The sequence below is a fragment of the Chanos chanos genome, chromosome 10 (genome assembly GCF_902362185.1).
Source record: "Chanos chanos chromosome 10, fChaCha1.1, whole genome shotgun sequence".
Lineage (NCBI taxonomy): Eukaryota > Metazoa > Chordata > Actinopteri > Gonorynchiformes > Chanidae > Chanos > Chanos chanos.
The window spans coordinates 10,195,681-10,212,982 of record NC_044504.1 but is presented as its reverse complement, the minus strand read 5'-3'; the positions used below and the strand labels follow the sequence as shown (position 1 = coordinate 10,212,982).

At 41.1% G+C, this 17,302-nt stretch overlaps 1 protein-coding gene across 1 annotated transcript; it reads left to right on the top strand.

Moving 5' to 3' along the window:
* The first annotated feature begins 1,716 nt into the window (after positions 1-1,716).
* fbxl5 (F-box and leucine-rich repeat protein 5) lies at positions 1,717-14,940 on the top strand. The gene is made up of 11 exons (XM_030786851.1): positions 1,717-1,839; positions 2,794-3,009; positions 4,688-4,783; positions 5,845-6,040; positions 6,508-6,690; positions 6,831-6,956; positions 7,343-7,491; positions 8,192-8,274; positions 8,637-9,329; positions 12,068-12,216; positions 14,019-14,940. Exons 1-11 carry the CDS (start codon positions 1,756-1,758, stop codon positions 14,093-14,095), a joined length of 2,052 nt encoding a protein of 683 aa, XP_030642711.1. The 5' UTR covers positions 1,717-1,755; the 3' UTR covers positions 14,096-14,940.
* The last annotated feature ends 2,362 nt before the right edge of the window (positions 14,941-17,302 follow it).

Genomic DNA, 17,302 nt, shown 5'->3' with positions numbered 1-17,302 from the left:
TCTTTTTTCTCATCAGTTTGTCTTAGCCTAAGGTGCATGTCATTTGTGTGACATATGAATGGAATACAGGCTCAGTTCCAAAAAGTCAGTGCTGACTGTGTCCAGAAGAGGGCCAGCTTAATACTACAGAACCATCAGTGTTCTGGAGGGCTTTACGTAACCTACCTTAGCCAAGCAGGCTATTTCAGCAACCGGGTCAGTCTCCCTCAGAGGGTAGTAAGAAAAGAGTGGGTGTCAGCACTAGTAGTTAAAAAGAGGAGCCAAATTTAAATATTTCTTTCCTTGCTTATCTTCTCTTTGAGGTTCCGCTCTGCCTAAGCATTGCTATCTCTTTCACAGTCTTAGCATGAGCTCCAGAATACTATCATTCCTCTTCTCAAAACCTCTACCTGGGAGAAAGAGTAGGTGTATAATTAGAGATACTTTGTTCTGTTATTGTTTCTATTGTTTTATATAAATACACACTACAGACGCTCAGAAACATTTAACTGTGTTACAGTGTTACAGTTCTTAAAAGACTGTCATTAATCATCATGGCAGCTGACTGATCCCTGGCAACACCTGGAGATTTTTTGCTTTTTGGATACAGTAATACGAATACAAGATGCACTTGAATATCTCCACTTACATGTTATCATAATGTTAGAGCTGTGTTTGTGACCAGGGTAAACATTGTCTTGAAGGGCCACAGTACATGTTGCAGGTTTTTGCTTTTGTTTGGCTTGTGATTACTAGCAACTGAGTCATGCCATGGTTGACCTCCATATTCAAAGCCTTCTGCTCCAAGATCCTGACGTTGCACTCAGCCACACCATCATCCACCAATTCCCTCATACTGTTGTAACATGACATCACTGCAGCCAAGGCCTTTGAAAATGCTGGAGTATCAGGGACTATCACCAGACAATACATGACACAGCACACTAGACAATAACATGTCCTTTAATTTGCAATTCACAGAGTAACAACTGATAAAGTCTGAAAAAGAATTCACAGAGTAACAACTGATAAAGTCTGAAAAAGAATTCACAGAGTAACAACTGATAAAGTCTGAAAAAGAATTCACAGAGTAACAATAATAAAACGAATGTGGAAGTGCCTTCTCAGCTTTCTCTCAAATGTCACTGAAGTTGGTTACATCAGTTTTTATACTGTACTTCAAAAGGGATCTCTGTGACTTCAGGACATAATATTTATACATGCCATCCAAGTTTTCTTTGAAAAATAGTTGAACTCTATTGCAAATAGTACTTTAAAAAAATGTTTACTCTTCCTAAGGGAACAGTTTGTACATGTACATATCGTATCATTCACTTGGAAATGTAGTCTTGTTTCAACCTGGTACATCACTGCTGTTCTTAAGCGGAATGGAGAAAATAAAATAATGGACAAAACTTAAAAGTTTTAGAGTTAATCTTTCAAGCAGAGAATAACACTTTAATCGAAACGCAAGGCCTCAACTGTGTGAGCAAATGATCTCCGTAACCTAGTGATTCTCAAAGCACTTTTATATATACAAAACCGATCTACTCTAGTTTTATGTGTAGTGTGTTATTAAACGAGGGAGAATTCCGTAACATGAGGGCATGCGATATACATCTCATATGTTAACATAACGTTGCTACGTCATTAAAGATATCTGCGCTTCCGCCGTAGACACGTTCATCCCATTCTGCAAACCTAACCCAAAATAGCTTAGCAGACTCGCTCCGACAGTATGCAACAGCGGGCTTGTCCTGTGTCTATGGAGTAACGATGGCACCATTCCCTGACGAGGTGGACGTTTTTACTGGTCCACACTGGCGAATGAAACAGCTAGTGGGCCTATACTGTGAAAAGGTATGGGCATAACTGGTTTTAAAATGCAGTTAAATTCAATTTAACCAGCCAGATAACAGATTATGTTAGCTAACGTAGCTAATCTTCATAGCGGATAGCTATTTTATGCTAGCTAACTGTAACGTCTTGGTAGCGAGACCTAATTATGGTAACTAACGCGACGATATATACGCATACATAACGTTACGCTTTCACTGCCCAGTGCTTGACCAACACTCATATAAAGGAATTTTGTGGGTTTACGTACAAGTAACAATTTATCGGATTGCTTACAGTAAATAACTAGATTGGAAAGGTACCCACCAGCTACCCAGCTAACTTTTGGCTATCAGGACTATGTCCGTCTGCATCAGCCATCTAGCTAAATTTAACGTTTATTTTGTCTCAGAACGTTTATTTTTTCTTTATGCCTGTAAATTGTTTTTGGAGATGAGTATGGGATTTCTTTGATAAAACACGTATGAGAAGTGTTTCTTCTTTACCTAGCTTAGCCACTTTAGTATTTCGAATACTAGTTAACTAACCCTACGTGCAATACGTGATCGACCATTGATCCGTGTACCGCTAGGCGCCTGGTGTAGCTATGCTACGTAATAATACATGTTTTCCGTTTGCGAGTTTAGATACGTGTTAGCTCTAGAATTTCTATGTTCACGACTACCTTAACTTGTGTATGGCCCACAGTTTACATAATGTAAACGTGCTCAGTGGGTTAGCGAATATTCCTTGCCAAACGTCTGTTTCGCTACACACAACTTTACTATCTGTTTGTCACTGTGCACCATTCGAAACCCATTAAACTTCATAAGCATAAAACAAAGTAGAGGTTAAAAATTGAATGTCAGGTTTACAGATTTGCAAAAACTTAGCTGGGCGTCTACCCATCAGACATGCTGTATCAGAATGACACAGCTAAGCACGAGGCGTATGTAACACATATACTTCTGTCCACAGCTGTCCAAGACCAACTTTTCCAACAACAATGACTTCCGCGCATTTCTACAGTCTCTGTGCGCAACCTTCAAGGAGTTCAAGATGCACGAACAGATCGAAAATGAGTACATTATAGGCCTGCTACAACAACGCAGCCGCACTGTGTACAACGTACACTCTGATAACAAACTGTCCGAGATGTTGTCACTCTTCGAGAAGGGGCTGCGAAGCGTTAAGGTGAGTGGTTGTGTGACACATGGATACAGACTTTACTTGTTTTTCCCCTGTCTGTGGGTTACCGTAATAGAAAGCAGATTTGTTCATTCTGATGTTGTCTCCTGTAATTTGAATGTGATGTTTGTAATCGTGGGCCTTACTGTTATTTTTGAGAACGTTGCGTGGTAAGGATGAGACATGATTGTCAGCAGCCAAAACCATGTGTACACAAAAGTGTTATTGTTTATTTGTAAGGCATGCTGTTTTTTAATTGTTTAAAAAAAAAACAGATCTTTCTGTGAGTGTCCGAATTCTCTGAGTAGGAGGACAAAAATGCTTTAGTCTCTAAGAGGGCGTGCAGAGGAGGAGAGAGGATTATGTGCAGTTTTTTTGGAGCGGACACAGTCTTGTGATGTACGGGAGCACAAGAGGAAATGTTTTGTTTTGGGAATGCTGTATTAAACTGTAGTTCAGCAAAGCACTTCTTGACTGGTGGACAAGGAGATGTAAATGATGTGTCTTTATTAGCAAAGCAATGCTAGAACTACGTTATCATATTATTCTTTTTGAATGGATATTTTTGAAAGTTTCGACTCATGCTGAAAATCTGGACAATATATTTTGTGCCTAATCTACATAACATATTAATAGGATTGCACTTCTGTAGTTTAAGAGAAAAGCTGTGTGAAAAGTTTTGGTTTATCCCATTTTTTTTGTCTCTTCCGCATAGTAGTTCAAAAAGAGGTTGGCTGATTTTGGAACCTTTTTTCATCAGAGTTTTAGAGTCATCTGCTAGATCATGCATTTACTGATTTTTTTTGGTGGGGGCTAGGGGGGGGGTGCTTTGGTTAAAAATGTATTTGTAATGTATGACGTCTTTGTCACTGACAATAGTACTACAGAATTTTCCACTGTGGAAAACCTTTGAGAAGAAGAAAATGGAGCTCCTCTGGTGGTTTCTGGGACTTTGAAGTAGTCTAATGATGAATAAAGAGCTTTTGTTTTCCGTTGGTTTAAAGCTCCACATTACGTGTTGCCAAGGGTAATCTAACAACAGGTCTTTGCCATTGGATTATTGGTCCTGAACTGGATCATCAGTTTTATGATAGGCTGTTCTAATTATTTTGTGTATAGATTAATTAACAGTAATGTTATTTATCTTATTTTCTTTAAGTTTTGATCCTGGGTATCCACAATAGGTCTGTAGTAAAACACAATAATGTCTGTTCTTACGCAGACTTTTTCCCTTCTCTGGACCAACGAGCTGGCAAAGCCACAGTTAAAGACAAGGCTGTGAATGTTGCCAGTTTCTGGACAGCTTTTTTGAGCAGCAGGGCAAAGCAGGTGGACAAAGTGGTAGCACACTGATTTTATAGTTCGTATAGGGGAGTTAATGCTGGTTCCAGAGTGCCATATACAAACAGGATTTCAGTACAACCTCTGTAGAATACAACTGAGTTTACTGTGCAGTTTCCTGATTTACTGAGGGTCTCCAGTAGAGCTTGTGTACCCTGTAAGTCTACAGTAAGCGTAGCTTATACTACAGCAGTGCAAGAAAAGTGTGTTTCAGTCGTTAAATGTGAACTGTTCAAACAATGATTTCAAAATTATTGAAAACGGATGACATAATGCATGTGCGTGTGTGTGTGTATGTGCATGTATGCATGTGTCTTATCTGTATGGGTGTGTGTCTTTACAGAATGAGTATGAACAGCTGAACTATGCCCAGCAGCTGAAGGAGAGACTGGAGGCTTTTACCCAGGACTTCCTCCCTCACATGAAGGAAGAGGAGGAGGTTGGTAGAATCACCTTATGAGTGTTCCCATACTTGTGAGGCAGTAAGCACACTTGACAGTCACCAGTACAAAACACTTTTATGGCAGGCTGTTAGCCTAGTTGGTGCAGTGATTTTGAGTTGTGAGTGTAACCTAATGTGAGGAGAGGTTTGCAAACTCATGTATGGGCTAACTGTATAAACCTGTGTCTGCCCACATTGAGTGTATTGTGATAAATGTAAAATAGATCAGTCTAAGCACTTAAAAGAGAGCAGTTAAAGTACAATGTGGAAAGTGGTCCTTAAGAAGAATCAGACCCCACAGGAAGACAGATTGCCAAAAATGCAGTTTCAAATGTGGAAAAACCCCCCCCAAAACATCTGTTCTGGAATGATGCACAACTGTACCCCTGCCCTGTCTGTTGCATTAGAGCACACAGTTAACAGATTAACACTGTATATGGCAGAAATTTCTGTGTGAGACATCTGAGTGAGTGTTTTAATTACACTCAATCAGTAATCTGGATTTAGTCTTTCGTTGGAATGTTGGCGTTGTCATTAATTTGGGCTTGCTCTGGCTGACTCCTTTAGTTCACCTCCCTCAGCAGCCTCTATATTTATACTGAAAACTCCCAACACTGCCGCTGGCACAGCCCTATATTAGCCCGTATAAAATCTAATGCATGTGACTACAGGTGCAAGGAGAGATATTTTATAATATTTTATGGGAAAACATCATTGTGCTCTACAGGCTGCTGTTACTCTCTTTTGAGATATTGTAAAGGGCTTTGGCAGATCTTGGTTCAGTCACCAGCTGATTGGCTTATCACAAATGCTTTGACCAATCCTAACAACTGTAAAACACGACTCATTCCCTTTAAAGGAGAGTGACTGAGATGATCAGGAAAACAGTACAGGCAAATGAATCCACATTTCAGTAGAATCAAAATGTGACTGTTTTCACAGGTGCCCGTCTCTTCAGAATGCCCCAGCAGGACAGATGATTCCTATTAAACGTGGAATATGAACTTTCATATGTCTTTTGCTGTTTCCGTCTGAATCACTTTGTTATGCGTGGTCAGGTTTTCCAGCCCATGCTGATGGAGTATTTCACCTATGAAGAACTGAAGGACATAAAGAAGCAGGTGATAGCTCAGCACTGCAGCCAGCAGAGGTGGGACTATGCCACCGAGGTCCTGAAAGGCCTGGATCTGTGGAGCCAAGCCGAGGAGCTGCACAAAGTCTTCAAATATTCTGACCATGAGAAGACTGATTACGGTTAGGCCCCGATCTCATGTCTCTCTGAGAAAACCTCCTCCTGTCATAACTGAAACTGTCACTTCAGCAGGGTGCACGCAGACAAGAGACATGATACAGTACTTTTAACTCAAACACATTTTCCACCCGCTAGGGATTGTGCAGCGTTGGAGCCCTCTTTGTGATAGCTGCATTGTTCCAAACGTTTCATCTTTGTACACAGAAATTCGGTCAGGTTTAATTAACAAAAGTGGCCGTGTTAATTCTGGAAGCATTTGAAATTCACTCTGAACATTTGTCTAGGCACCCAGGCTTTTTTCTTTTTTTTTTGTTTTTCTTCAAACATCCTCACTATTAGGCATTAAAACATCCACTTTCTGCCAAGAGAAGAGCGTCTCACAGTAGCCTCAAAGCAAAGAGCTGTATTTGATTTCATTGATTACGCTGGTGTAGGCTATTCTTATGTGTCTCTCCCTCTGGTTTGACAGAGCTGGAGAAGGGCTCTGGCTCCAAGCACATCTCCCAGCTTCCCACGGAGGTTCTGCTGAGGATGTTCCGCTACCTTGGCCCAGAGGACCTGTGTCGCTGCGGGCAGGTGTGCAGCACATGGGCAGAGTTGGCTAAGACGGGGTCACTGTGGAGACACCTGTACCCAGTGCGCTGGGCTAGAGGTAAAATGTTCTTGAAGAGGATCAAAGGCACTGATCTGAGATCAGTTTTTTTTTTTTTTTTCCATTTACAAAATCCTTTTTTTTTTTAAACGTGATTGTGGTGATCTGTTGAATAGGACCTGCTTATCTGTATGTTGTAGGTGATTATTACTGCAGTGCCCCGACTGAGCTGGACCAGGAGCCTGATGATGAGTGGGTGAGGAACCTGCAGGAGGAGGCGCGGGCCTATCAGGAGTGGGACGAGGATGCTGATGTTGATGAGTCTGGTAAGAGGTGGCTCCACAGCTACTATACCCCTCAGCGCAGGTTGTGGCCTTTAAGCCACATGTAGTGTTTTTCAGTTATTATTTATTATTTTTATTCATTTATTTATTTTTGAGTAAGACATCAGGAGAAGGCAGGACTACAACTGTAGGTCATAAATAGAGACTTTATGCAAAGTTGTCACCTTTTTGCGATGCTCAGAACACGACAGAGTATTGGTGAGGAATGTTGTGCTGCAACATCTCTTTACACGTAGGAATTTCAAACTGACTTGTGGATGTGTAAACTATTGTGTATTTTGGGTTTGTAAGTTGTGGGTTGATTTTTTTTTTTTTTTTTGTGGGGGTTGTGTATTTGAGGTATTGTACTGATGCCACCTTCTCTACAGAGGAAGCTTCAGGGGACATTCCAGCCATCAGTACTGTTCAGAGGGAGAAGAAACTGCTGAATGGAATGATCCAGAACCTTCTGCCTGCAGTTGGGCCATCTGTCAGGTCCATAGTCCTGGCCTACAGCTCAGCTGTCTCTAGCAAGATGGTAAGAGAGAGAAAATGTTGTATATTTGTTTAATCCTGTCACGTTTCACTCTCATTTTAATGATCCCAGATGATGTTTCTGACCATGCTGTAGTGTGTGTAGTCCCAGTTTCAGAATGCTGTGATTATGCATGCTTTGGTCAGTCAGAAGACACACATCTCCTCCACATATGCCCATATCTCTACCTTGGTAGAGAGGAAGAACATGGTGTACTTTCAGTGTCAAACTGTGTTTGACTTGAAGGTACACCATGAAACATATTTATGATGGTACAAAGACAGCTAATAATATTGATTTAAAAAGATAAGATGGATGATGCAGACTCAAAGAGCAGCCTGACAGTAATAAGGTTAACGGCAGTAATTCACAGACTTACAATAGCCTGTCGCTGTCGCTAAATGTTCTAAATCACCTGCTCAGAGATAGGCCTGCCGATAATATCAGTAATTATGGTAAATTACTGACTCTGAGAATAACCAGGTGGTAATATTTTAACTGCTTTCAGATCGATGAATGTCAGTTCATCCATACTGTATGATTGTGACCATAGTAACCAGTGGCTACATGTCATAAGAAGCTGGATGGAGAAGATGCTGCTCTCCTACCTTTGTAAAGTTGTAAGATTAAGGCTCAGTTATGTTCAGAAGTGCATGGTGAAATAGTGGGAAAGTGGTAGATGAATTTGTGTGCTGTGTTTCAGGTTCGTCAGATCCTCAGTCTCTGTCCAAACCTGACTCATTTGGACCTCACACAGACTGACATTACTGATTCTGCCTTTGACAGGTAGGTCCCCATCCTCAGATACAAGAACTGAGGTCACATAATTCTGCATTAAATCTGTTTAATTAAATATAAAATGTGTTAGTACAGTGTTTAATTATTATGAGTGAGATTGCAAACAAAAGGCGATATTGGCTTTTACTGTATCAGTTCAACTCTGGATCAGGAGCATTCCTGAATATAATGAAGATGCATTTTTAACATGTATTTCTGCCTTGACTGATTTCTCTGTCTTTTACAAAAAGAGCATGTCAGTCAGAGAAATCGTCTGGTCCAATGAAGGTTAAAATGTTCTGCCTTGAATACCCTTCCTGAAATTATATTTAAAAAATAAAACAAACCCTCTCTTTTTGTTTGTCCTGTAGCTGGGCGGAGCTGGCCGCGTGTCGCTCTCTAGAACATCTGGACCTCTCAGGCTGTGAGAAGATTACTGACCTGACGCTGAAGAGACTGTCTCTTGGCTTAGGTGACCTGAGCCTGCCCGCCTGCTCCAAAAACAGCGCCGGCCTCCTGAACAGGTCATCCTCTCGAATCAAGCTGCAGGACGAGACGGACCTACGCCCCATCGCCCGCCCTCGACAGGCCCTGATCTTCAAGAGGAGGCCGGGAGCGCTGGGCACCGGCTGCGACCCCGCCCACGTCTGGGTCCTGGATCAGAGAGAGTTAGTGGACATTGAGGATGCAGTGGAGTGGAGCTGGCGAGGGGGCGTGATTGCCCTTGAGCAGCACTGCGGCAGTTTGGAAACACAGGCCAAGAGTGGCTCGTGCTGTTGCAGGCAGAGCCGGAAACGGGGGTTCAGGACTGGCGCGAAGGCCCCCTACTGGCAGCAGCACGCCACTACACTTGGAGACGTGCAGTGTGGCCACTCCACTTGCTGCAACACTGACAGGAAGCTTTGGACTGCGTGCCACCCGCTGGAGACAGAGGGTAGCGCTGAAACACAGACTAAAAGCCCATCTGAGGCTCACAGAGCCCGTGGGCACCAAAACAGGACTTGTCGTGTGCTGAGGTTTCTCAGCCTGTCTGGATGTTATCTGGTCACAGACGTGGGCTTGAGGTAAATTTGTTCATTCTCTCAGTTCATCTGACGTGAAGGCTCCCGTCTCAGTACTCAGGCTTATTAGACAACAATGTGGGTTTCAGTACCCGCAGGGATATTTTAATATGGTACCGAGATTGTTACCCTGAGGGATATTTTTCTATAATACCCATCTCATTACCCTCTGGATTATTTATATATGACACCTGTGTCATTAGCTGGAAGGTTTTTTTAGTGTAATAGCCATTCTGATACCTTGAGACTTTGAAAGGGTCTCTCAGAATAGTCCTGTGGTGATTAACTGATTCAGCTAAAATTGGTCTTATATTCATGGAGGTAAAAGGTCATCAAGGGAATCCTGATACTTATAGATTTATATCTTCCTTCCCAGCTCACTTAGGCCCTGTTTACACCTTGCATTAAGATCTGATTTTGGTGATTCGATCACAAGTGGACAGCTCAAAAGTATAGGTGTAAACGCATCCAATGCGCATTAAGGTCGCATCGAGATCCGATCACTCAGACCACATGCAGAGGTGGTCTGCACTGTAAATGACCACATTCTTATAGCAGTGTAAACGCGAATGCAAACTCTACCACACTGAACGACCGCCCACCCAACTGACGTCCTCTGCTTACACGGAAGTACGAACTCATTCGTGTATGTGCACATTCGCTCGCCAACAGAGTCATATTTAAGTGCGTCAACAGGCAACAACAACAGGCAAAATGGATATTGTTTTGATTTCTTTTTCTTCTTCTTCTTCTTCTTCCTTTGCTTCTTCTTTTAATTTCCGACAGACTGGGCACGGAAAGTGCTTTGATACCTCCCGCCGATTAAAAACAACATTTAACGTGAAAAAGCTTAACATGGCTTAATGTTCCAAAACTGCGATCGATGATCACCAAATTTCTCTCGGACATCTCTTGTCAGAAACGCCTCCTCCTGTCAAAAAATCAAAATACTAGGAGTACGGTCTTTATCTCACGTTAAACGTTTTCTTCTCTGTTGACGCCCATTATAAGAAAACAACTTAACGTGCCTTAATGTCCCAAAATAGCCATCAGTGATCACCAAATTTGTCTGACATCTCACATGTCATAAGCACTATCTCCAATCAAAAAAAGTAAAACTGAAATTCAATGAAAGGGGTGATGTGTCTGAAATGATTTACGTGTTTATTTGCATGTAGAGTGGGGAAGTGAGAGACGATCTCAAGTGGTCACTGGAGACAGGGATTCTAAAGCCAGGTGTAAACGGACGTACTTAGAGCTGTCCACTTGTGATCAGATCACCAAAATCGGTGCTCTTAATGCAGGGTGTAAACAGGGCCTTACAGTCATGATCCTCATGTGTCTGAATGCAGAGAGCATTTATCTTACTTATTTCATGCTTGTGATTCACTCAGTGCATGTATTCAAACATAGTCATAGACATGAGATTGTGGCTGTACATTTTACATGTTGGGGTTTGCTGGGTTGCCACCCTTAAACATTTAAAACCCCAAAATTTTACTTCCAGTTTAGGACCTTTGTAGTGACATGCTGTGTGACACCAAACATATAAAATTTATTTAAAAGTAATGCAACAGAAGTGTGCATTCACCCTGATATAGAAACCATAGACCATATGACTCGTTAGCGTAGACTATATGATTTGTGGCAGACACATTGACTAGGACATGTATATACCCATGTTAGTCAGTGTGCAGGAATGGAAATGACCAGTCTTGTGGGTGTATGCACATGTGCTCATTGGCAAGGAGAAGATAGTACAGGTATACATTCTGTTCATGTCTCATCTGTTAAAAAGAATATCATTTCTGTGTGCGGTGTGGTTATGGAATATTTTTATAGGCAGATAGTTTTATGAAAGGGGTCAAATTTAATTAATTTCTTAGGGATTATTTGTAAATTTAGGGGTGGATGGGATCTAGGGAGAATCCTTGCCTAAGGCCCACAAACATCTAAATTTGGGCATTAATAAGATTATAGAAAACAGGAACAGCAATTGTTGAATCCTAGGGATTTAGGTAGTTGGCTAAGGGCCTAACCCATCTCATCTCCATGGGCACATTTTTTAAAAGAGCAAAGCCTGAAAAATGCACTGACTGAAGAAAGTTGTTGTGTTAATGTGTTAACCTTTAGTCTCAGATCAGATGTGTTCTTTCACCTCTTAAAGTGTCGAATCCAGGCCACACACCAATTTTCAAACGCGTTTAACCCGTATGCAGTCATTTGAAATTTTGAACATACAGCTGCACTCAGCTGAGTTTTAGCGGAGGCTCATCCTTGTTGATATATGTGCCCAAACTGGCAAAGTTATTTACATAGAGCAGGATTATTCAGTCTCTCTTGTTGTTTGTGTTTTGGAGCACAGAAGGTAGATCACAGCCCAACTTTCCCAGATGGAAATAGCTTTACATGCTTTCTTACAAACCACTTGTAGAAGTCGTTGCTTTGTCCTATTTCCACTATCAACAAGACTACACAGCAGTCACAAAGCCCTGAACTGGAACATTTTTTAAGACCCATTTGACATTTTAAAAGGAAGTTTATTTGGAATTTCACTGCTGACTCAGCCACCAGTACTTTTGGTATGGTAATCCACTTTGAATCCTGTAGAGGTGCAGATGAACACTGAGGTAAAGGTTATAATGAACCCACATGCCAAAAGGGCGAACCTCCCTTTAATCTAACAAAAAAAGTCAAAGCCAAAGCAGTTTACTCACCACGGGTATGTGTGTTTTTTGTAGGGCTCTGTCACAGCGGGGCGGGCTTCCTCGTCTGGAGCACCTGAATCTCTCTGGGTGTCTCTTCATCACTGAGGTTGGCTTACAGGAGCTGGTCTTAGCTTGCCCAGCTCTCAATGATGAACACTTCTACTACTGCGACAACATCAACGGTAACACTCGTGTACACACTCACACACACATGCTCCTGTTGCTTTAGAGTTTCAACAGCAACTTTATGATCTGCTTTCCAGTCTTAAGAAAGGATGAAAATAGGTTGGCTTAATTCCTGGAGTGGCAGCTAGAATCGGCAAACACAAACAGCGTGAAATTTGGAGGAAAGGTTGCAAATTTATATATACCTTAGTACTCCATTAATGAAAGATCTGCATAGCTCAACTTAGATCTTTACATTCTGTCCTTCAGCAGCAATGCTTTGGCCGGAGCCGCGCAGTGCAAAGTCAGATATGACGTCCTTTGGCAAACTATAATGCGTTGTCACTACATAGCTACGTTTCTCCCAGTTTCAGAATAACAAAAAAAAATTTGTCAGAGATTTGTCAGTCCCACTGCTTCACATGCTGCTCCTCCCCTGGCCCCCTGCCCCTGTGTCCCTAGTTAATGAAGCAAACCATGCACTGGCCTTTAAGGAACACTGTTATAACCATGCTTGGACAGTTACTTTAACTGGCTTGTTATGTGGGTGCTCTTCTAGTATCATTATTACAGTGAAAAATCAAAATCATGTCCTCTCCCTCATTTTTTGACCTTTTTTTCTCTTGAAATAACTTGATTAAGCTCACCTGAAAAACTGAATTAGGAACAGCTTGATCTGCATTGACTGATCTTCTTGCAGCCCTTCGATGTGAGCTAGATAACTGTGTGTCTGTTGCATAGGATGTACATCTAAATACATTACAATGCAGTTTTTCTGCTGAAAATGTACAAGTCTAGATCAGCTATGTGAGGAGGTATCTGTGGAGATGATGAAGGTTAGGTTTGAAGTGTTGGTTGCTGCAATGTATATACTGTGACCGATGACACACAGCGATAAAACTGGGTGTGAAATAGTCACTGTGTTTCATTAAAAGATCCATAGCCCTGTAGCACAAGCCCTCTGTCATCGTGTCCTACAGAAGACCCTGTTCTATCAGTAGATTACACAAAATAGGATGGTCCACAAAGGAATGAAGTCTTCCTCTGGTCAAGCTACGGCCCCTGATCTCGTGAGATGCCTGTGTGAGAGAGAAACCAAGAGCATACATCAAGGATCTTATCAACTGTGGTAGCATTTGTCAGTGTGGCTTATTAAAGTGGTGCTTGAATGAGGAGTTCATGGTTTGAGGGATCACTGGTTTCCTCGTTCGTATTGTTTTTGTTTTGTTTTGTTTTGGGGGGGGGGGGGGTTCTTCCTGTTTTTGTTTGTTTGTTTGTTTGTTTGTTTGTTTTGTTTGTCTTGGTCAGCCACTCATTTACGATGCTGTTAGCTTATGAATACAATCTCAGAACTATGGACTAAAGAACTGCTCAGCAAGCAGTCAGGATTGCACATTCAGCAGCACAGTGGGGTAAAGTTAGATACTGTGAACATGTGTGTTCAGTCTGTGAAAGCAGCTGTCTTTTAAAGAAATCTGTCCAACGGACCTGACTGGGCTCTCACTTTACATGGGTCATTTGTGAGATGGCAGGTAAGTTGTGGTCATGGATAAGATCTGGACGAAAACATTTCTTACTGTGAATAGAACGCTTTACCATGGCTTTAAAATGTGTCCTCAGTATCAGATTCTTCTTAGTAAGTGCTTTCCTACTGTATATGGTAATATAAACCTCTTTTTTTCCCCCTCCTAGTTAATCAGGCAAAAGGCATCATCGTTAAATTTCAAGTTAAACCACTTCTGCCGAGCGTAGCATTTTTGAAGTCCTTGAGAGCTCCTGGGGTGATATTCTTAACGTCTCCTGCTCTGTCTGTCTGTAGGTCCCCATGCAGACACAGCCAGCGGCTGCCAGAACCTTCAGTGTGGCTTTCGAGCCTGCTGTCGCTCCGGAGAGTGACTGCCTAACCTTCTCACCCCCCCCCCTTTCTTCACATTCTGCCCCAATCCATCACCTCCTCTCTGCACCCTCTTACCACATAGATCACCTCCTCTTTTGCACTTTAACCTCAGAATGCCATTTTTCTCTCACTTCTTTTTGTTTCTTTAAAAAAAAAAAAAAAGAAAGAAAGAAATTCAGTAAGTGAACTCCTGATGAACATCATCTCCAGATGTGTATTCTGAAATATAACCATTTAAAAAAAAAAACAGATTAAAATTTGGTTTACTGGGTGTTGGATGAAATATTCACAAATATCAGCTAATCCTATTTGGAAAGGCAATACTTATCGAAAGTACGTTTTTGTGCCGTAAGGAAATATTTCAAATGTAGTCATCAAGTAATTGTTTTTCCGTTGCAATATTAACCGGCTTTCATGGAAGTGAAGCAGGAAGTAGTGACCTACAAGCTGTATCTCTTCAAAAGTCATGCGTAGAGCACTACTTGGCAATTATCGTACTGTAAGTTTGGTTAATAGCTGTTAATTCATAAACTCAAGATTTCCGCATTTATTCACATGCTTGGGCATCTCTCCCGTTCAGTGTTCTCACTTTTGACAGACATAGGAACTGGATACTCATATGTTTTCAGTTGTAGAGCAGCTTTATTTCGGGTTTTTACAGGCTTCTTTGTGAGATTTAACTGACATTCAATAAGAAATACCTTCACTTCATAGGAGACGAGAGCTTGACCCCGGCCGTTCACTTTATTTCAAAGCTGTCAATCAAAGAGTCAGTCATAGGACTGCGCATTTCATGCTTGTTCTGAAAAATCTGCATGCTCAGAAGCAGAACATTAAAAGTATCTTGAGGTTAAATGTTTGTGTCTCTTCTTTCTGTCACTGTGGGTTGACTGCCAAAGAGACAGACAACTCTCCTGGAATGGTACAGGCCTCTCTGGAATGGTAAGGTTTCCCTGAAGACGTGTGTGAAAAGATACACATGCATACAAACTGGAAAACAACACGCTAATTTTTTTTTTAAAAAAGAAATGCTTTGTGACCTCCTATCAGTCATTGAAATTACAAAAGTACTACAGCCCAAATCTAGTTTAGAAATGAAAACAGTGGTGTCCACTTAAATCCTGGCTTTTGGAGAATTGACTTTTGATCTAGTATGATTTACTGAATCCTTAAAAATTGCAGACGTAGAATTATTCAAGGAAAGGGCACGTAATGTACACTAGAGTAAGTGCCTGTGCAGAGCATTGATCAACCAACCATGAAGCTGCTCCAGAAGTCTTTCAGAGGTGAAACTGAATCCACCTCAGTGTACCTGTGGGAGCCAGTAAACCACCGGAGGACTGTGATCTCATCACAAAGTGGCTTTCTGAGAATCTGGATAAACAGGAAACCACAGATATGTAATACGTTTGTTGTTAAGACATAAATCAGCCTTAGATTTCTCTCTCTCTCACACACACACACACACGTATGTGCATACAGAGCAGAGTCTTCAGTTGTCTTTGACAACTAATGTAAAACTTTTAGACCTGGTAAAAATGACAAATCAAGCTCAATGATCCATCAGAAGGCAGGTGTATAACAGATTGAAAATTCAGCAATTTGAACAGTGATTGTGCATATACATGAAGGCTTTGACAGCTGCTATAATCCTGTAATTAGGTTTTGTGTCCACATTCTTATCAGCCAGCTGTGTTTAGCGTTAACAGATTTTATCTGCAAGTAACAGATATATCACAACCCCCAACAACAGGATGCCAACTAAGTTCATTTACAGCCATTTGACCAGTGGGACCTGCCCATAATTCCACATGATAAGTTAAATGGAAAGGTATAGACAGGTTCTGCCGAAACTTTAGGCCTCAAAAGAATATGCAAAGAGCAACCAGAAATGTTCACCTGTCTGACCACAGGGGATAAATTTATAGGAAAGTTGAAGAATGTGGAGAAAATTGTTTTTGGTTGATTTTACTAAATTACCATTAAAAAATAATCTTTTCCATGTGATCATTTTGTTCAGCGTTTACCAAAGCTGAGTGGAAGTTTGAGAGTATTGTAACTATAAGGCTAATTCAGTCATGCACTACTGCATCTCTCAGCGGAGAATAGAAAGTGTCCATCAACCATTTATTCTGGTTAATGAAATCTGTCTGATTGCATGTTTTTAATTTTCGTTAGATGCTAATCACTTCTAATGAGAAGAGCAGTGACAAAACTGCTGCAAGGTTAGTTCATTTTCAAAGCCCTCGTTCTGATAACAGGGCAGTTCTCTGAGTCTGTGAAAAAAACGTTCTGTACCACCTGGTGGCAGCATTACCACATATAACACGTCACTCCTCAAGGACATCTGACAGACTCAGATATGAGGAGTCCAGAGATGTTCTGGAATATCCCCTGATGGGCACTGGATACTGAGGTAGTCAAGACATGGGTTATCCTGCATTTTATAATTCTGACTCAAACTTGGCAAATAGGCCGTGTGCTGGAGGGTTGCTGGTTAAGAATCCCTATATGGTGCATATATGGTGCTCCTGTGTCTCTGTGTAAGTCCCCACTGTTCCGGTGTGATTGACATGCATCACTCTCCACAGACACATTATACACAGAGGACAAATATCCATTACAAAAGAGACCAAAATAAAGATTGTCTGTGGATTGCTGCTTAATCTGTATGTTTTTAACTTTTTTAACACACAAAGTCACTAATTGTAACTCATTCAAATTCATATATTCATTCATCCATTCATTCATTCATTCATTCATTCATTCAGTTAATCAGTCATTCAGTTAATCAGTTATTCAATCATTCATTAATTTAAAAACTTGCAATAACCATAATTATAAACAAAACAGCCATGAACGCCACAAAACTTCCCACTATTAATGTTTAGGTCTTATAAATGCCAATATCATAGTCAGTTTAGCACATCTCAAGTTCCATGCAGATGTGTGTTTTACAGCACTGGGCTTACAGAAATGTTTCACTGGGAGAGTTACTGTCTTAAACTCATATGAATGAACATTTTTTGAACTTATAAAGACCTAAACACACAGAAATCTTAGCTTAGTCTTTCTCAGCGCAACCTTTGGTGGATCAGAAAATATATTTCCTCATTCAGCTAAACATATTGCTGAAGTATGAAACATGAAACATGACATACGCTGACAGGTTCTGGGGTGAGACTTTTATGCCTGCCCCTGTCCTT